The following is a 22375-nucleotide window of genomic DNA, read 5'->3' as shown; positions in this document are numbered from 1 at the left end:
GCATTGATCCCCCAATGTCTGCGACATATCACCATGAATATCCTTTGTGGACTTTCCTTGCAGAAACAAGAATTTTATCACTCCTCTGCTCTCAGTTGCTGTGAATATTGCATTAGACTCCGCCATTTTGTTTTCTCGCGTGTGTATGTCTCGGACGAGTTCAGCCCCAGCAGCGGTTGAACCACTCAGATCTGGGTGTCACTACTTGTAGCTCGAGGGTCTCCAGACCCGGAGGTTTGGAGTCATGCCGAAACGTAATGGGGGGTTACTTACAGGGGAGTTTAGATAGTTTGTGACGCCACCCGTGGTGTGTGGTAATAGGGAGTACCCCCGCTGCCATTGGGAGTACCCGGGGTGATGGAGTGGGGCAGCCAAATGACGTTACCATCCACGGATAGGGAAAGGCCCTGGGACCATGGATGGTGGGATGGATTGCAGGGGAGCGCAGGGGAGCTGGGGCAAGGGGTGATCAGGTACTCACTCAGAAGGAAAGCAGCAAACACTGACAATGTAGTAAACCAAGTCCCTGGGTGCCGCTGCCCTCTTGGGGAGCTCAGCCAGGTTCCGTCCCCTACAGCACTGCCTGGTGGTCTGTAACCTGCCTCCGTGCACAGAATTTTGAAAGTGTTCAGGTGGCCCGTAAGTTTGGCGCTGTCCGGGCCCCGCTCCCTACTATTGGTAGAAGAGGAGCTTGCTCTCAGGACGGAGCTCATGCTTGGGATTTCAATGGGCTGCTTTGCTTGGAGAGCCCTATGCCCCTCGTTGCGCTAGTGCCCCTGATCTCTGAGCTTCGTGGGAACAGTCCATAAAGGCCCTGTCCTCCGCAGGTTAATTGTTGGGTTGCTTGAAGCTTCTCCCCGACCTAGGGTCCAGTACCCCGACGTGCTTTCGGCCCCAGACCGGCTATTGGACTACAGCTGCCAATCGTCCTCCTCAACTAAGCCAGCACCCAGTCCCAATCTCCGCGACTGGGTCTCCGACTCCTCCGGGTCCAGACCACTGTCTGCAACCCAATCTGCGTTTTCCTTTGGGAGCTCCAACTCCCAGCTTCCACACACTTCGCTCCCCTGGAGCCAACTCACTTGTCACCTCCAACCTCCCTGCCGGACCCCTAGGTGGGCGTCCCTATTCCAGCTTAGCAGCCCACTGGCGTGCCTGACAGGGTGTGGTGTGAGGTGTGATTAGGATTTGTAAATGCTGGTGGAGGTAGTACTGCAAGATGGGGACCCAGAACCATCGGGGGTTGAGTCCTGCACAGGGAGATAAAGAGCGTGTAGTACCCTGTGACGAGCTGACTAGTCCAGGTGCATCACACGTAGAACACTGTTGCATAAGCAATAAACATAACATTTTGAAAACATATATTAGACACATAAGGCTTTCATGTGATGTAACATCCGTTACCATAGAAACAAAAAGAGATCACAAGGCGAAGACTTATCATCAGGCCCTCGTAACTGTAGTTATAAACTTGCAGCAGTAATCTGGGAGTTTTAGTAGGGTGTGTTGCAGTCAAATTGGTCACAGTGGGCAGCTGAGCAGCACACATCCACACTTACAAACTGCATGGCACAACAGGTCCCAGCGACACTAGTTACTGTCTTCGTTCCCAACATCTGCCATAAATGTACGGCCTAAATCGGGAGTCGGTGTATGGTTTGGAGTATGTGTATAGTTGTCAGGCTGATCCCATACCATATCTGCCAGAAAATGGTTGTTGTGATATACAGCCGGGGCTTGCCTCTAATAAATGTGGCTGCAAATTTTTTAAATGCCACTTTTTGACAGTGGCAGTAATAGTGCGCAACCAGGGGTGTGTGCCATTTCACATGGCTAATGTGATGCAAAGTGATCACGAGGCATTCATGGATTGCTATGGCAGCCGAGGTCTACTAAAGAACCATATGTCTTTCATCATGATACTCCATTGAAGCCCATTATCATGGCCGAGCTTCAGAGGAGAAAGTGATTTTTGCTATGTACAGCAATACTGAAGTAGTACTGTATATAGTATATGTAATAATCAGGTTCAAGTCCCCTGAGGGGACTGACAAAAAAATAATATTAAAAAAATATTTAAAAAAAAATTAAACAAAAATCATCCCATTTTTCCTCCTTAATAATAAAAATATTAAAAGAATAAAAAAGAGACATTATATGACTGCATTCATAAATGTGTGAGACACCAAAATATAGAATTAATGAAGTCGACCGCCAAACACTGTAAACAAAAAAAAAAATTAAAAATGACAAAATTGAGTTTTTAGGTTTGGCATTATCACAAGAAAATGGAATAAGAAGAGAGCAAAACGTCATATCTGTCCCCTAATGGTGTCAACAAAAACATCTGCTTGTCGCAAAACGCAAGCCGCAATATGGCTCTATCTGCTGAATAATAAAACGTTAATGGTCTTGGAAAATAAAGATACAAACCCCCCACAATTTTTTTTACAAAGTTCTGGGGGTTTTTTTCACACCACTAAAGTAATGTAATAAACTATACAATGTAACCTCGCTGGAGAAAAAGACATGAACCACACATCCAAAAATCATACTGCGATCTAAGGCAGCTAGGAAAAAATTTATATACTAAAATTAATACGCATAAATGAAAATTGGCTGCGATGGGAAGGAGTTAAACATCCCTATTTTAAAAACCCACATCAAGTGTCTGTATATTGCCCCGTATGTTTGCATTGTAACCAGGGTTGTAACGACTGCAGTCTCAGAGATCGCCACTGTGACCGGGCCCGGCAGGGTCAGGGGCCCGGTGCCCGCCCTGCAGAGAAGCAGCCTTCTCCTCACTGTGAGAGAGGAGCTGTGCTGTAATAGCAGACCACACGGCCGCTATGGGGCCCATGAGTTAGGGGGCCCGGTTGTAACCTCTCATTGACTCTACTGTAATAAATGAATATAATATGATTTTTTTCTATTGCAATACAAAACATGAAAGCTACCACCTGTACAAGACGCTCAATATTGTCTTTGAGAGGCTGACGAAAATTTTCCAGAATTGGGAGCAATAAAATATCCTGTGTGTTATTTTATGAATACAAGTGCTTATCAGCTTTACTGCAGACAGCCTGACATTTCAGTTCCCTGTAATGGGAGTCTATGTACAGGCCATTAAAGTAATTACCCCTCCTATAAAACATGTATTCATCTTTCATCTGATTGTATCAGTTACATTATAATACAAATTCACTTCAATTATTACAAAGTTGTTTGAAATATCTTTGATGTAACGGTTTATTATTATAATGACTCAGGCAATTATTAGATTTCTCCTTGAAAAAAAAATAAAATAAAAAATGATATTCAGCACTTTCTAATTTGTATCGGTTTCTCGGGAAATGACTGATATGAAAGTCTAAATACTGGATAGTAGGAAATAGAGCTCAGTTAGTGCACACCGTACTGCTCTATAATATAGTACATAGCTATTATCTCTATTATCTTGCTGTTTTCAAAACATATGAGAATGAAACATTCTTCTTTATGCTTTGTTCATATAAGTATTTCATAGGGGTGTTGGTGTTTTTTTTCTTGGTATACTGAAACATTAAGATTTCCTTTCCTTGGAACTAAATGGTCGAGGCCGAACCCTGAAAAACAACCTGATACTATTATCCATTCTCCACCAAATGGTTCAGCCGGCACAATGCAATCAAGCAGGTAACATTCTCCTGGAAATAGCCAAACCCAGACTCATCCATCAAGTACTAGATAGAGAGAAGTGTTATCCGTCACTGTACTGAACACTAGTAATGAGTGACCAATACCATGCTCGGGTACCTAGTACTCGTCACTAGTGATGAGCGAGCACTACCATGCTCAGGTGCTCAGTACTCGTAACTAGTGATGAGCGAGCATTACCATGCTCAGGTGCTCTGTACTCGTAACTAGCAATGAGCGGGCACTGCCATGCTCGGGTGCTTGGTACTCGTAACTAGTAATGAGGTAGCACTACCATACTTGGGTGTTCGGTACTCATAACTAGTGATGAGCGGGCCCTACAATGCTTGGGTGTTTGACACTTGTGTGGTGCCCCTGAGGCTTCAGTCGCCACAGAGTATTGCACCCAATTTTGGGTGTAATGCTAAACCTGGATCCTGAAGAAGCCAGTAACAGTTCCACCACATACATACTCAAATACACACAAGGTTGTCCCTGTTTCCACTGGTGACTGGGCTAGAATCGGGTAATAAAGGGGTTGCCTGCAGAATGGCATTTATAGGATGCCCTCAAACAGGGGCTCCAGTCCCACTAGCCTAGGACCTGGATGGGAGGAGGTGCGGCCAGCAGGGGGAGTCAGGAGCCAACACAACAGTTAGCGAGTTCTCCAGCAGGGGAGGAAAGAGCAGACGTGTCTCACGGGTGCTCCAGTGGGAGAAAAAGCTCACACGGTTGCCGTGGGGAGAGTGCTTCTGCTCCCCTCGGAACCGGCACCACGCAGGGTGGCAGGACCCAAGGGAAGATCATACTCCACGTTGGTTTTCCAGAATCTGCCTGGACGGGGAAAGTTTCAAGCTTCTCTGGCCACACAGTGCCCTAAAGCACAGTGCCAGAGAGGATCCAGGGCCTAGGTTAATCCCAGACCCCATAGCGGAACAGCGGCACCTGCAAATAGGGACAAGAGTACTACTCGTGAAAACTGGGGTCCCCAAATAGCTTCAAGCCACGGGGATCCAACGCACAGGCGCGTAAAGGGAATAACCCACAGAACACCACACCGGACTGACCTCTAAAAAGATCCGGGTTCGACGGAGCCCATCACAGCAAGTGACTTGTATTAGCCGGGTGAGCGGCACAGCACAAAAAATGAGTAAACAACCTGGAACCGCAGCCATAGACTCTGTCTCTTGATTCCCGGCACCGTCGCTCGGCGCCAGGCTAGGCCGACCGTGATAACGACAGTCGACGGGCCGGCAACAAGTAGGTTAACTGCCTGCCCCATGGGGCGCTACACTTGTAACTAGTGATGAGTGAGCACTACCATGCTTGGGTGCTTGGTACTTGTAACTAGTGATGAGCGGGCACTACCATGCTCGGCGGCTCAGTACTCTTAACTAGTGATGAGTGAGCACTACAATGCTCGGGTGCTCGGTACTTGTAACTAGGGATGAGTGAGCACTACCATGCTCGGGTATTCGGTACTCATAACTAGTGATGAATAAGCAGTACCATGCTCGGGTACTTGGTACTTGTAACCAGCAGTTGTTGCTTGGATGGGTGTGACTCGAGTACCCTAGTATAATGGAATTCAATGTGGAGCTTAAGCATTTTTCTGGAAACTCTTTGTGTGAGCACGTCCTAAGGCTACCTTCCCATGATGAGCAGAATAACTGCACCATTTCTGCACCTATTATTTAAATTGGGTGACTTGCATTTTTTCATTGCATTGTTATTAGTGATGAGCGAGTACTAAAAAGCTCGGGTGCTCGAGGCTCGGGCCGAGCATCCCAAGATACTCGTGTACTCGGCCTGAGCAACGAGCCCAATGTTATCCTATGGGAGACCCGAGTATTTTTGTGAAATGACCCCCCGGCAGCATGTAGAAACCCTAAAAATGTCACAAAAGTCTCAGAAGAGTGCTCAAATGACATGGCAACAGCATGGGGAAGACCCCTTGAAGCATTTATCACTCAAAAGTCACAGCTGTGAACAATTTTGTCCGCGTTTTATGCCATTTTTACGGACTCACCAGAAAACCTTGCAAAATGACCCCAAAATGAATTTTCATGGCGGAAATGTTAAGGGCACATACACAATAGTGAGATAGAGCTGGTGTATGTTACTTTTTGAGATTAATACATGAAAGATTTTACATAAACATTGTGTGGCACTCCGATGTCCAAAACGCACGTTTTGTGCTTTTTACTAGCGATGTCGGTCATTTTTTTTTTCATTCTATCTCCCGTCGGTCGGTCTCGCTCTGTCGGTCTCTCTCTGTCTTGTCTGTCCCCCTCTCACAGTCTGTCGGTCATTCTCCCCCCTCTCTCTTACTCACCGTTCGCCGATCACTGCTGCGGCACTGCACGGCATTCACACTGCTCCTGCGGCTTTTCTTCTTTTGAAAAAGCCGGCCGCTCATTAATCAATCTCGTATTCTCTGCTTTCCTGCTTTTCGGCGCCTATGATTGGTTGCAGTGAGACACGCCCCCACTCTGAGTGACAGGTGTCACACTGCACCCAATCACAGCAGCCGGTGTGTGTGTATACTGTGCAGTGAAATAAATAATTAAATAATTAAAAAAAACGGCGTGCGGTCCCCCCCAATTTTAATACCAGCCAGATAAAGCCATACGGCTGAAGGCTGGTATTCTCAGGATGGGGAGCGCCACGTTATGGGGAGCCCCCCACCCTAACAATATCAGTCAGCAGCCGCCCAGAATTGCCGCATACATTATATGCGACAGTTCTGGGACTGTACCCGGCTCTTCCCGATTTACCCTGGTGCGTTGGCAAATCGGGGTAATAAGGAGTTATTGGCAGCCCATAGCTGCCACTAAATCCTAGATTAATCATGTCAGGCGTCTATGAGACACCCTCCATGATTAATCTGTAAATTACAGTTAAAAAACACACACACACGAAAAATCCTTTATTAGAAATAAAAAACAATAACAAAGTCCCTCATTACCAATTTATTAACCCCGACAAACCCTCCATGTCCGGTGTAATCCACGGTCCTCCAGCGTCGCGTCCAGCTCTGCTGCATGCAGGTGACAGGAGCTGCAGAATACACCGCCGCTCCGGTCACCTCCACGCAGCTAATGAGGTGAGTATAGCGATCAGCTGAGCTGTCACTGAGGTTACCTGGATCCAGCGGTGGATGCAGCGGTGGCCGCGGGTAACCTCAGTGACAGCAGCTGATCGCGCTACTCACCGCCGCTCCGGTCAGCTCCATGCACCAACTGAGGAGAGTATAGCGATCAGCTGAGCTGTCACTGAGGTTAATCGCGGCCACCGCTGGATCCAGCGGTGGCCGGGAGTTACCTGACTGACAGCAGCTGATCGCGCTTCTCACCTCAGTTGCTGTGTGAAGCTGACCGGAACGGCGGTGAGTAGCGCGATCAGCTGCTGTCACTGAGGTTACCCGCGGCCACCGCTGCATCCACCGCTGGATCCAGGTAACCTCAGTGACAGCTCAGCTGATCGCTATACTCACCTCATTAGCTGCGTGGAGGTGACCGGAGCGGCGGTGTATTCTGCAGCTCCTGTCACCTGCATGCAGCAGAGCTGGACGCGACGCTGGAGGACCGTGGATTACACCGGACATGGAGGGTTTTGTTGTGGGTAATAAATTGGTGATGAGGGACTTTGTTATTGTTTTTTATTTCTAATAAAGGATTTTTCGGGTGTGTGTGTGTTTATTTACTGTAATTTACAGATTAATCATGGAGGGTATCTCATAGACGCCTGACATGATTAATCTAGGACTTATTGGCAGCTATGGGCTGCCAATAACTCCTTATTACCCCGATTTGCCAACGCACCAGGGCAAATCGGGAAGAGCCGGGTACAGTCCCAGAACTGTCGCATATAATGTATGCGGCAATTCTGGGCGGCTGCTGACTGTTATTGTTAGGGTGGGGGGCTCCCCATAACGTGGAGCTCCCCATCCTGAGAATACCAGCCTTCAGCCGTATGGCTTTATCTGGCTGGTATTAAAATTGGGGGGACCGCACGCCGGTTTTTTTAATTATTTATTTATTTATTTTACTGCACAGTATAGACACGCCCACCGGCTGCTGTGATTGGGTGCAGTGTGACACCTGTCACTCACCGTGGGGGCGTGTCTCACTGCAACCAATCATAGGCGCCTGTGGGCGTGGAAAGCAGGGAATATGAGATGGCTGTGTACAGAGCACAGCGCGCCGGCCGGTATAAAGGCTCGGTCACGCTGTGCAGGCCGGCCAATCACTGCAATTCCACAACTAACAGGGCTGTGGCATTGCAGTGGTCTGCCAGCCAATCCCTGCATGAGGGCTGGCTCTCAAAAGAGCGCCAACATGCAGGGATGAAGACCACGAGTAAAGCACGAGTATCGCGAAATTACTCGGTACCCGCCGAGTAGCCCGAGTACAGTGATACTCGTGCGAGTACCGAGTAGTAACAAGCATACTCGCTCATCACTAATTGTTATGTGTTCTTTTAACATGCATCTACGGCTGTAAATAAATTTTCCAAAAAATTGATATCACTGATTCATGGGAGGTCAATAGTCTAATATTCTACTAATTTTTAGTGTTGGTTATGGACCAGGGTTGCCAACTTGACTTTTTATTTTTTCTGGACAGCTTATTAAAAAGTCTCAGACAATGTTTTTTACAGACACTTTGGAAAACGATAATAAATCATTATGAATATAAGTGGTCTATGTGTACCACCCAGAATTCTGATATGAAGACATCAGCTGGATTCACTGTAAAATTATGATAATTATACGATACGATACACTTTATTGATCCCGTGGGAAATTATGGTATCACATGGTATAATTACAGTGAAAAGAATCTATAGGTTTCTTCACTTTCAAAAAAAGTTGGACAACTTAAATATGTTTTACGAACAGGGTAAATAAGTAATATACAAAAGAAGTCCAGCTCACCATTACAGTTGTCTACTTTCAGTTCAGAACATGGGCAAAGGCTCCTCTATGGCCTGGATTAATGATGAATAAGGTGGGAAAGTCCGGCTTGATGAACAAATCCTTTTTTATTACTTGTAAAATTTTTCTACACGGGAGATCAAATATTTAGATGGAAAACAATATAATAGTGTATGCATCGACGTGAATCTAGTTTCCAACTACCCTTGGGCGGGCTTTGCACGTTGCGACATCGCAAGCCGATCCTGCGATGTCGCACGCGATAGTCTCCGCCCCCGTCAGGTACGATATCTTGTGATAGCTGGTGTAGCGAACATTATCGTTACGCCAGCTTCACATGCAGTCACCTGCCCTGCGACCGTCGTTCTGTCCGGCGACCCACCTCCTTCCTAAGGGGGCGGGTCGTGCGGCGTCATAGCGACGTCACACGGCAGGCGGCCAATAGCGGCGGAGGGGCGGAGATGAGCAGGATGTAAACATCCCGCCCACCTCATTCCTTCCGCATAGCCGCCGGCGGCAGGTAGCTGATGTTCCTCGCTCCTGCGGCATTAGACACAGCAATGTGTGCTACCGCAGGAGCGAGGAACTACATCGTACCTGTCGCTGCAGCATAATTATGAAAAAGTCGGAGCCTGCAACGATGATACGATAACGACGCTTTTGCGCTCGTTAATAGTATCATCTAGTATTTACACACTACGATCTCGAGAGTGACGCCGGATGTGCGTCACTTTGGATTTGACCCCACTGACATCGCATGTGCGATGTTGCAACATGCAAAGCCGCCCTTAGTCTTGAGGGTGGTCTTACACCAAAAACACCTAGATGCATAGCGTTTCCCGGGCAATAAAGTTTCCCATTTATGAGCTGATGATCATGCATTACATTTCCTGGAATAGTGATGGGAACTACAACACAGACCCAAGTGACCAGGACTGTAACACAATTGTCTTTTCTTATTGATCTCCAGGGATTTGAGAACTTGCGACACATTTGATTATTGTTGAGCACAAAGATTCACAGGGCCCTACTCAACCAGTTGAGCAGGTCGGCCATGGCTGCCAGATCAGAGCTCTGTGCACTTCCTACTACCTGGGACATCTCCCACACCTCTTCTAATTAGTAGGCTTCCCCACATCATTACAATATGACATGCCACACACGACGTCACGCTGGGTTTCCCTGCATATTAGGATTTTTTTTATGTCAATAGTCCTGCAGCTATAAATCACCAATATGACTACTGAACCAGAATGTCACAATGTGACTGTATGATAACGAGGGACAGGGGCTTCTATGCTGTCCCTATTGCTAGGAGTCCCTAGGCTATTCCTAATCTCAGTGTTACTCCTGATGGTGGAGATGCCCGATCCCCGTACCTATCTAAGCTGCTGACCAGAGCTAATCTGATTTCTCCCTCCCACCAGACAAGGAAAGGGCAGAAAGGAGATGGAAATAAACATAAAGACAAACAAGGGAAAACTAAAACTCTGACACAGTGCACACAGACATTGAAGGACTCAGGAGAACAGTAAGAGCAGGAAGGTATCAACTAAATGCAAATTTACAACCGCACTCAGCAACAAGTAGCACAATCACCAGATAGTCTGGATCACAGCACCCCACCAGACCAGCTAAGATAAGCTATAGCTGGCATAAACGGAAGGATCTAGCCAGCATATATAGGAGGAGGGCAGATGTGGTTGGCTCCCCCACAACATATGATCAAAGGAGACTGACAAGCAGACTAGTAGAGATTAACTCTTGCTAGCCTGCCTATGAACTACCACTCTGCCTGCTTTGATCACAGACACCAGAGAACTTATCAGGTGGAGCGTCAGAATCAGAAGTCTGAACAGATCCCACTGCCGCCATGACAGCCGGAAAAGTATGTATAAGTTTCCGTGTGGCATAGAGTCTTGCAAATCATCTTTCTTAACTCTACTCCTGATTATAATGTTATTGAAAAATCCTTACAATTTTCTATTACATCATATATTAGAAACCCCTCTTATAAATGTGTAATGCTTCATTAACCCTGTTGTGGCACTATAAGTAGGACACTTACTTTCAATCACTTCTACAGATTTCGGTGATTGCTGGGGGTCCCAGCACAGAAATACCTTGTCATCAAATTTTTAGGTTACCTTTCAAACAAGAAGAGATTGTATCAGATGGGGATGAAAATAACCAACTCCTGTCTTTATAGTATTATATTCATGGGTATACAGTACCTTGCAAAAGTATTCGGCCACCTTGAATTTTTCAAACTTTTCCTACATTTCAGGCTTCAAACATAAAAATAAAAGTTTTAGTGTTATGGTGAAGAGTCAACAACAAGTGGGACACAATTGTGAAGTTGAACGAAATTTATTGCTTATTTTAAACTTTTGTAAAAAATAATAAACTGAAAATTGGGGCGTGCAATATTATTCATCCCCTTTCCTTTCAGTGCAGCAAACTCACTCCAGAAGTTCATTGTGGATCTCTGAATGATCCAATGTTGTCCTAAATGACTGATGATGATAAATATAAGCCACCTGTGTGTAATCAAGTCTCCGTATAAATGCACCTGCTCTGTGATAGTCTCAGTGTTCTGTTTAAAGCGCAGATAGCATCATGAAGACCAAGGAACAGAACAGGCAGGTCCGTGATACTGTTGTGGAAAAGTTGAAAGCTGGATTTGGTTACAAAAAGATTTTCACAACTTTAAACATCCTAAGAAGCACTGTGCAAGCGATCATATGAAAATGGAACCACTGCAAATCTACCAAGACCCGGCCGTCCCTCAAAAATTTCATCTCAAACAGGGAGAAGACTAATCAGAGATGCAGCCAAGAGGCCCATAATCACTCTGGATGAACTGCAGAGATCTACAGCTGAGGTGGGAGAGTCTGTCCATAGGACAACAATCCGTCGTACACTGCACAAATCTGGCCTTTATAGAAGAGTGGCAAGAAGAAAGCCATTTCTCAAAGATATCCATAAAAAGTGTAATTTAAAGTTTGCCACAAGCCACCTGGGAGACACACCAAACATGTTGAAGAAGGTGCTTTGGTCAGATGAAACCAAAAATCAAACTATTTGGGCACAATGCCAAATGATATGTTTGGCGTAAAAGCAACACAGCTCATCACCCTGAACACACCATCCCCACTGTCAAACATGGTGGTGGCAGCATCATGGTTTGGGCCTGATTTTCTTCAGCAGGGACAGGGAAGATGGTTAAAATTGATGGGAGGATGGATGGAGCCAAATACAGGATCATTCTTGAAGAAAACCTGTTGGAGTCTGCAAAAGACCTGAGACTGGGACGGATATTTGCCTTTCAACAAGACAATGATCCCAAACATAAAGCAAAATCTACAATGGAATGGTTCACAAATAAACATATCCAGGTGTTAGAATGGCCAAGTCAAAGTCCAGACCTGAATCCAATCGAGAATCTGTGGGAAGAGCTGGAAACTGCTGTTCACAAACGCTCTCCATTATTATTATTATTATTTATTATTATAGCGCCATCAATTCCATGGCGCTTTACATGTGAAAGGGGTATACATAATATGGACAAGTACAATAATCATAAACAATACAAGGCACAGACTGGTACAGGAGGAGAGAGGTCCCTGTCCGCGAGGGCTCACAGTCTACAAGGGATGAGTGAGGATACAGTAGGTTAGGTCCAACCCACTCAGCTCCAGCTGTTTGCAAAGGAAGAATGGGCAAGAATTTCAGTCTCTCGATGTGCAAAACAGATAGACACATACCCCAAGCGACTTGCAGCTGTAATCGCAGCAAAAGGTGGCGCTACAAAGTATTAACTTAAAAGGGGCCAAATAAATTTTTTTATTTTTTATAAGTTTAAAATAAGCAATAAATGTAGTTCAACTTCACAATTGTGCCCCACTTGTTGTTAATTCTTCACCATAAAATTTTAATTTTTTTTATCTTTGTGTGTGAAGCCTGAAATGTGGGAAAAGGTTGAAAAATTCAAATACTTTCGCAAGGCACTGTATTCTGCTTGGTAAATAAATATATACATGCAATGTCTCAATTATTAAATGTTCTGTGATTTTTCAACCATGACTTCTATACATGGCATTCATTAGATCTATCCACATCTGCTTATTCTCGAGTCAGACGTCCACCTCAAGCATGAAAGAGCCGTACAATACATCAGGGCAGCGCACCAGCTATAATGAGAATGTCTAAAAATACTATTACACTGCGTAATTTATCAAATAATGTAAAACAGACGTATTAAAAGTGCCATTATTTCTTCTAAAGGTGACTGGTATAGGACAGAACTGGCTCCAACGTAAACTTCAGCCATTATCAGAGGAAGACATCATATGAAGTCATCCCAAATGAAACATTACCGGAGAACTTGGAACACAATGACAACACCGGCTGACATCACTGAATAACTTATGCTTGGAGATGACGTGAGCTAGCGACTGGCAAACGTGGACTGTTAGAGAAAAATCCCCCAAGAAGAATTGGCAGGAGATATAAAACAAAGAGGCTGCTAAGTTCTGTTGTCAATTTAGAAGACCAGGATTTGGCTGCTCATCCCAGACCCAAAGGAACCATCAGTCAACTTTCTCATGAAATGGATGTGAAGAAGATATTAATGTAGTGTCAACTATTTGTTGTAATCCGTTAGGACAAAGTTATCAATACTTTGTCATTACTGGTTCTTTTTGAGTTCACCCCCAAAAAATAATTATTTGTAAATAATAGCGGTTTTATCATTTCTGACATGGATCCTTTAAAGGGAACCTGTCACCGGATTTGGTGACTTAAAGCTGCGGCCACCACCAGTGGGCTCTTATATACAGAATGCTAACATGCTGTATATAAGAGCCCAGGCCGCTGTGTAGAACATAAAAATCACTTTATAATACTCAGTTAAGAGGCGGTGCGGTGCAGACTGGTCAGATGGATGGCTCCATTCTCCGGTACCGGCGCCTTCTCTTTCAGCCATCTTTGTTCTCTTTCTTCTAAAGCCTAGGTGCATGACGCGTCCTATGTCATCCACACAAGCCAACATTGAGTTTCTGTGTAGGCGCACTTTGATCTGCCCTGAGCAGGGCAAATGAAAGTATTGTAGTGCGCCTGCGCGGGACTTCAATGCCGGCTAGTGTGGTTGACGTAGGACGCGTCATGCAGCCAAACTTCAGAAGAGGAGGACAAAGATGGCCGAAAGAGGAGGCGCTGGTATTGGAGAATGGAGACACCCATCTGACCAGTCTGCACTGCACCGCCCCTTAGCTGCATAGGTAATGGGCATTGAATAGCATGTTAGCATTCCCCGTGGGTTTGCTAACATGCTAATGTGACGCCCCTGGACTATTCAGATCATCACAGGGTACTGCACAAACTATCCTACCCATGCAGTATTCAACCTCTCATGGTTCTGGGTCTCTATCCTGCAGTGTTGCCTCCATCAGCATTCACAAATCCTAGATACACTTTGCCCCACACCTATCAGGCACACCAGTGGGCTGCTTAAGCAGGAATAGGGCCGCCCACCTAGGGTTCAGAAAGGGAGGTGGGAGGTGTCAAGGTCAGTCAGTTCTGTAGTGACCCTCGAGCTGTGAAGAGCTCTGAGGAAGTTGGAAGTTGGAGCTCCCAGGAGAGAGGAAAACTAGGTCGCAGACGGTGGTCTGGACCTAGAGGAGTCGGACCCCAGTCGCAGGGGATTGAGGCTAGGTGCCTGGGACCTATCAAGGAGGACAGTCTGCAGCCTGGTCCTATCACCGGTCCGGGACCGAAGGCACGACGGGGTACACAGACGCTAGGTCGGGGAGAAGCTTCAGGCAACCCGGCAATTAACCTGAGGAGAACGAAGCCTTTATGGACTGTTCCCACCAGCTCAAGAATTGGGGCACTAGTGCAACGAGGGGGATAGGGCTTTCCAAACAAGCAGCCCACGGAAATCCCAAGCGTGAGCCCTAAGAGCAGGCTCCTCCACTTAGCCACAGTGGGGAGCGGGGCTCGGATAGCTCCAAGATACCGGACCACAACGGACACTCTAAAATTTAGTGCCAGGAGGCAGCTTACAGACCGCCAGCAGCACTGCAGGGGACGGGACCCGAACAAGCTTCCCTTGAGAGGCAGCGGCATTCAGAGACTTTGTCTACTCCGGTGTCAGTGTCTGCTTCATTCATGAGTGAGTACCCAACTGACACCTACACTGTGTCCTCGCATCACCATCCAGAGTCCCGGGGCCTACCGCTACCCGTGAAGGGCAACGTCACCTAGCTGCCCCACTCCATCACCCCGAGTACTCCCAATGGCAGCGGCGGTACTCCCAATTACCGCACACCATGGGTGGCGACATGAACTATACCAAATCCCCTGTAAATACTCCCTTTTACATTTGAGAGTGGCCCCTAAGCCACACCGGTGGTGTGTGATCTGCTCGGGAGAGACATATCGGGTGAGATCCATCCTTTTATTATCACTATTGTTTATGCACTGCACTTTATCTATTATTCTATTAAGGTCTATTGTTTTTAAACAGTAAACATTAAAAGTTACATTTTAATCCTTGCTATATTGTTGTGGCCCCTAAGCCCCAGGGTCCGGAGACCCTCGAGCCACGAATGTACACTACCCCCGGATCAGAGCGGTTCGATCCGCTGCTGGGGCGGCATACTAATAGGTTGGACTTGTCAGGGGAAATAACGCTCCTTGTGACTAGTCCCTGCACTCATTAGCATATCATAAAGGATCTTTAGAAATACTTTTTCTAGAGATATCTTTATCTATGCTACTAGATACAGGGACAGTTAGGCAGGGATTAGCAATATATACCCAGAACTGTTCGTGGATCTGGGTACATATATCACCTGACAGTCTCACTTTAAGCCTACCATTAGGCATATCTGCATTCAAAGTACTAGGTGCAACATCTTTTACATTATATGTCCATACAGAAGAGCTGAGTCAGGCTTTCTTCAAGCTTACATCATGACTTACATAATAGGAGAGAAAACGCCAGGGTGGGATTTCCCATAAGGCCCACTAAGGCTATAGCCTAGGGCTCAGCAGTCAGGGGGGCATATGTACAGATGAAATAACCAAAAATGTACACACTTTTCAGTATTATTTTGAAAATGTCAAATATACATTAAATAAATTGAGCGGTACATTCACATTGCCAGTCTCTACAGCTAGCGCTGTCTTGTTCAGTCACAGGGCCAGTCACAGGGGGCAGTGTTGCCGTTACTACAGTTTCTTGCATCGCTGCCGCCTCTGAAGTCCTGGATCCAGAAAATAGACTCTGTGGGAGATGTGAGTGCAGCGCTGGCTCTCTGCTTCTATCTCCCCCACCGCCGTAGCTTCTATCTGTGATGGAAGAGTTTGCGGAGATAGGAGCAGTAAGTGACAGAAATGCCAAAGATGAAGGCGCACAATGATGTGCTTTGGCCTGGGGCATAGAAATGTGTAAATCCACATTGCTACATCAACCGTAAGACAAAGGTATCTTATTGAGTTACATCACATGACACAAAAGAAACAGATGACAAATTCAGCTCCAAAAATACCATGTTTAGCCTGTAAAGAAAACATATCTGGAAAATAAGTAAGAATATACCTAATTGGATGAACATCTTGAAAGCAGCGTAATAATTAAGGGAATAGTTTACACTTGGTCGACTATTGTACCAAAAGGAAGCACTATATACTATATATACACTGATATTTGCCAAAAGAAGTTGAGAAACTGAAATGTGAGAAGTTTGCTGGAGTAAATCCTTGGCGCTGCACTTTCCATGTTTTCCTAGTCCGTTCTTACATTTTATGACCTATTGTAAATTTCTTCTTGTGAGCTTTCTAGAATATACAGGTAAAACATATCATTTCTACTCCGGATATCCTCCTTACATTGATTCCAGGCCTGGGCACATGTCCTGATCATACATTTGGGAATGAATTTATATTGTGTACACAGTAGTTGTTAAAAGTTAAAGTGTCTATAGAGGCGTTACTTAAAGTTCAGCCTTTACAATGCAAAATTTGTATCAGGAGTGGACCACCTACCTACTCCTGTATGTGCCGTCTATAATACCGATGTCTTCCATTGTAGGACATATAGCACTGGAGGCAGCTACTCCCTCTGCACCAAGTAAAGCTACACCCTATAACTGGTCAAAGTGACCACAATAGATAAGATAGTCAATTTATGTCCTTCGATAGAGATGATGGTATGAATCTAACAACGGTAGGATCCATTGATGTCATCAAGAAGCTGAGAAGATGTTAGACAATAGATGTCCCTTTCCCTTGACTATGAAGCTATGATAAATACCTTCATAGTCAAGGGAAAGGGACATCTATTGTCTAACGTCTTCTCAGCTTCTTGATGACATCAATAGATCCTACTGATGTAGGAACCTGGAGCCAGAGCTAAAAACTGACTTTAGACAGTTTTTCTTATAGTTGCCCAAGTACATTCCTTTAAGGGAACCTGTCAGGTCCCCTATTCCCTCCAACCCAGCAGCATTGATACCTGTGTGCCCAAATTCCCTCCCTAACCAGCCCTGTATAACGCTATTCACTAATATGAATGTTTTAAAAAAATCCTTATAACCTTTGCTGTCCCTATGCTAATTAGACCTGTGACTAGTTGCAGGGGAGTTAGTTGTCCAGACTAGTCAGTCCTCTTTCGGTGCTATCACGCCCCTCTGATAACATTATTTTCATAAGCCAGCGCTACCACTGCCTCATGGAAATCTTGCGCATGCGCATGTCTCATTTCGGTCGCGTCAGTGTGTTTCAGAAGCAGGGTGGACGTTCCCAGCTTCATTCACTGCATATGATTGGAAGTTTAGAAGACGGCTCATGTACACATGTTCTGCACTTACGATCATGCGCAGTGCACCTGATGAAGCTGGGACGTGTCCGCCCTGTTTGAGGTGCACTGACGCAGGAGAAATGAGAAGTGCGCATGCGCAAGATTTCCTTTAGATGGCAGTGATGCCGACTCGTGGAAATCATTTTGCTATCACACCCACAGGGGCATGATAGAATGGAAAGAGGGCCGACTAGTCTGGGGAATTAACACTCGTGCAACTAGTCCCAGGCCTAATTAGCATAAGAAAAGCGAGGGTTAAAAAGTCATCTTTTCAATTTTCTTAACGATTACTCAGTAATTTTGCCTAATTACTTGTGGCACTTACCATTTTATACTCTTTCCAACCCCGTTGGAAATCTACCGTCCCGTCCTCTCTGTGCTGTAGGACCGTCCAGCCTCCACCGGCACTTTCCATATTGCAATAAACCTTAAATAAAGAATGAAAATAAAGATTCAGTCAGTTGTAATTTGTAAATGAAAAGCTGACAGTTTGTCATCAAAATTATCCCTTTTGTTTGTCCTACTAGAAAATACGAACGTCAACGATGGGGGTGTGCTGTTCAGAATAGTGACTTGTTCGGCAATATGACCCATTCATATATTGCATGGATGACCTGCAGCTGCAGAAAAAATCTAGGAAAACGTCAGCTGCTCACAGCACAGGTTTCTGAAGGTGGACTTGGAGAAATGGGGTGCTCACCTGGTAGACATCAGTAGAAGAAATATTAGGCTGGGGTTAAAGATGGCTGTATAGCCTCTCATGTGAGAGAATTGGCCTGATTATCAGGGTTGTCAACTTGACATTTTATTTTTTCTGGACAGCTTATGAAAAAATCATAGATGGACAACATTTCTCATAGACACATTGAAAAATCATAAAAAATCATTATGATTATAAGTGATACATGTCTACAGCCCATAATGATATGTCATATATCGGACTGCACTAAGTTGACATCCGAGTGCAGTCTTCTGATTTTCACGCACTCATAGATTTGAATGGGTGTGTGCCGTCTGTTATACACTGCCAATCTCAGAATGCTGTGATTTTTTTTTCTCATGCCAGATTGGCATGAGAAAAAACAACTAGTCGGCACTGCCCAATAGTATAATATTGGAGCAAGTGCTACCCGATAAGCCATCAGATAGCCCTCATCCAATATGTTTGTGTGATCAAATCCTGAGGCTATGTTCTCACGATGAACTCTTGGTGAGATTTTAATGCTACTTGTTTTCACTGCATAAAAAACGCAGCATCTTACAGTTCCAGGAAAATGGACTGGATTTATAGAAAACTCCTACTGGTGTTTGTTTAGAATCTGCAGCATATCAATTTCTCTTGTGGGTATGCTGAGTTTTCTATGTTGATTTTCCCCATAGACTTGCATAAATTGCAGAAAGTCCACAAATAAATAATGCTCATGCATTTTTAATGCTTTTCCGTAGTGGAAAAGCATCCAAAATGCAAGTAATCTGCACCTAAGGATCTCAAGAAAGATTTATCAAAGCTAAATACCAGGAAGTTTTAAAAACAAAGCAGCTTTATTTAAAGCATGATGTCACGCCTCGGGCTCAAGACTTGATCCGGTGAGCTTGTGCTGTGTGGTCAGTTTCCTTCCCTGCTGAACCAGTCCCTGTCCAAATGCTGAAGGTCTTTTACCTTTCTTTTTCTCTTTTTGGTTTGCGGTTATCAGGTGTTCTCACTTACTTATTGTCTCTGTCCAGTCACATCCTGGTTGGGGCTATTTATACTCTGCTGATACTGCTGATAGCTGTCTCTGCTCACTATATTTCTATGTGTACAACTACTAAGGAGTTTCAGCCCTGCAGCTAAGGGACTTAGGCAGATATCAGTGCTGTTTTTCCTGTGTTTTCTCATTTGCCTTTCTTACACTTACATTTTGTTTTCTTTTAGGTTGTTAGGAGTTTACTCTTGTTTTCATTTATTTCTCCTTTGTCCATGTGTTGTGCATGTGTTTTATGTTTCAACACCATACCCTATCTTGATTTGTAGTATTAACAACCTCACCTCTGCTTCCTCAGGAGGGACAAGAAACAACTTGATGGCCTTTCAGGTAGACAGGACCGAGTTGTGGGTTTCTAGTCGTGCAGCTAGGGTTATTCCAGCCTGGGCAAGAACCATTAAGGTGTTGTGTAGCTATTTGAGGATAATGAAAAAACCATGGTGTTGGCTGCGCTGCGCTGCTATGAAGGTTCATGGAGATGATAGTATTGTTCCAAGTTTTTATTGCAAGATTATAAGCCACAACGAGTTTCGGGGATAAAAGTTCCCCCTTCCTCAGGTAGCCTTTTTTTTTTTTTTTTGTTCCAAGTTTTTATTGCAAGATTATAAGCCACAATGCGTTTCGGGGATAAAAGTTCCCCCTTCCTCAGGTAGCAGCAATCATATGAAGTGGTATACCTTATATACATAAATTTGTAGGTCCCCACACCCCTTGATCAATTTAGCATATGGATCATAATGATCAATCAACAGGGCTTTCAGGGACCTCGCCTCACAAAAATCAATTATACATATTCACATTTGACAGCGATATTCAAAGAACCACATATATATTTTATCTAAAGTTGGTTGTGACACCCTCATCACTAAAAAATTAGATAAAAGGAATCTTTTCAAATTATTTTAAAATTAATTAAAATTATCTAGGAAATTTCTTTAAAAACAGAAAATTATGAAATTTTAAATTTAAGATTTCAAATTTACAAGCAGGGGGTGAAGATGGGTTAAATTGAATATAAATATGGGTTAAAATTAATGTAACTATACAGTTCTATTAAAGGGCTAAAATATTAGTTGTTAAAAGTGAAAGTGATAACTCTAAAAATCCATAGGATGGACCGCTAACTAAACAGGTCATAATCCATTAATTTATAGTGTTTGACATATAAGAAATACATTTGCTAAATAGTAACTGTCTATATAATAATTAAACCATATTCTAACCTCAATTTTATTTTATTTATGGTACTAGTGAAAATTATGCTCTATTTGGTCCGCTCAGTCATTATATTGAGGCCTTCTGGATTCAGGGTGGCTAATTTAAATATCCAGAAGGATCCACGTTCCACCAACCTCCAATACCTAGCTGTAACATCAGCCATAACCTGCTCAATAATCACCATTTTGACATTGTCCCTGTCTTTATCATGCTCCAATAAAAAATGCCTGGAGAGACTGTGGGTTACTATACCATGGCGAATATTATATCTATGGCCGTTTAGTCTATTATGCACCATTTGCGTTGTGCGGCCTACATATTGTAGGCCGCAAGGACATTCCAATAGATAAATAACATAGGAGCTGGTGCAACAGAGATGTTGCTTTATTAAAAATTCCTCTCCTGTTATATTTGATTTAAATTTGTGTTGTGTAGCTAGGGACACTAATCTGTACAGGAACCTGTAGGTGTCACTGCAGTGAGATAGGCTATACTACCCCTTTACCTGTCTTAAAATACTTATGTGCATAACATATGACAAACCAAACAGAGACAAAAAGTCAATGTGAAAAACGCAATAAAAATGTATGTGAAAACACACAATTTTGCAACATTATAAACTCTCAAAAAAAAATAAAAAAATACATATATATATATATATATATATATATATATATATATAATATTTTGTTGTGAGTACATTAAGTGAGTAAAAGTGAAAAAGATCCAATGTACTAATTTCGGGGCAAATTCCTTTTGGTATCTAGTATCTACAGCCTCCTTCCATCATCCTCAGGATGATTCACAGTTACTACACATTTCAGATACTTAGCTTGGAAACCCTGAGAACCATTACGTATACACTGTATATAATTTTGGCAGCATATATCAGTACTATAGGGCATTGTATGGCACCATAGAGCTCAACTGTTTTGGTGCACTGTGATTTATCTATAGCCTGTGTTCTTTTCTTACCTGCCAAAAGTGAAGTTTTAGCTCACAGACCTTCTGCTCGAAGTGTTTTTGTTTTTTAATATTTATTACAATCAAGTCTTAATTAATTCTATTTTTAGTAGAGAATATATCGCACATCAAAGTACGGGAGCATTTCTGCAAGAATGAACTTAAATAAGGAGACTGCGCCCATTAACTGGGAAAGCCTGGTTATTATTCACAGGACTCGAGCGCCAAAATCTCCATTCAAGTTGCCCTGGTCTAATTTACATTTGTGTATCACAAATTTACATGTTTTGTTTTTACAGTATTGCTATTGACTGTTGGATATTTTCTCTTGTGGAATTTTTTTTATTTTTGGGTTAAAATTTAGATGGATGGGAAATTACAGAGATTAAAAATCAGGACTGTTCCTCAACATTCTATGCCTCATTCAGAAGTCATTTTTTTCATCAATGATTTTGGATAAAGTTTCATCCAAATGTTAGAAGAGTTTCGTCAGATTGTGGCGGAGTTTCATCACTTTTTCTCATATGTGAGAAAAAAAATCTCTCTGTTTTTTTCTATCTAAAGGGGGCTTTACACACAGCGATATCGCTAGCGAGCGTACCCGCCCCCGTCATTTGTGCGTCACGGGGAAATCGCTGCCCATGGTGCACAATATCGTTAGGAGCCGTCACACGGACTTACCTGCCTAGCGACATCGCTGTGGCCGGCGAACCGCCTCCTTTCTAAGGGGCGGTTCGTGCAGCATCACAGCGGCGTCACTAAGCGGCTACCCAATAGAAGCGGAGGGGCGGAGATGAGCGGCCGTAAAATCCCGCCCACCTCCTTCCTTCCTCATTGCCGGCGGCCGCAGGTAAGCTGTAGTTCATCATTCCCGAGGTGTCACACATAGCGATGTGTGCTGCCTTGTGAACGATGAACAACCTGCGTCCTCAACAATCAACGATTTTTTGAAAATGAACGACGTGTCAA

At 44.1% G+C, this 22375-nt stretch overlaps 1 protein-coding gene across 1 annotated transcript in view; it reads right to left on the bottom strand.

Annotated features, from left to right (window-relative positions):
• Positions 1-22375, bottom strand: part of ANGPT1 (angiopoietin 1) — a 544599-nt gene that overhangs the window by 104570 nt on the left and 417654 nt on the right. The window contains exon 6 of the mRNA XM_075352956.1: positions 17806-17907. Coding sequence (XP_075209071.1) covers positions 17806-17907 — 102 coding nt within the window. The remainder of the gene's footprint in view (positions 1-17805; positions 17908-22375) is intronic.

The sequence above is a fragment of the Anomaloglossus baeobatrachus genome, chromosome 6, assembly GCF_048569485.1.
Source record: "Anomaloglossus baeobatrachus isolate aAnoBae1 chromosome 6, aAnoBae1.hap1, whole genome shotgun sequence".
NCBI lineage: Eukaryota > Metazoa > Chordata > Amphibia > Anura > Aromobatidae > Anomaloglossus > Anomaloglossus baeobatrachus.
This window is presented reverse-complemented; position numbering and strand designations above follow the sequence as displayed.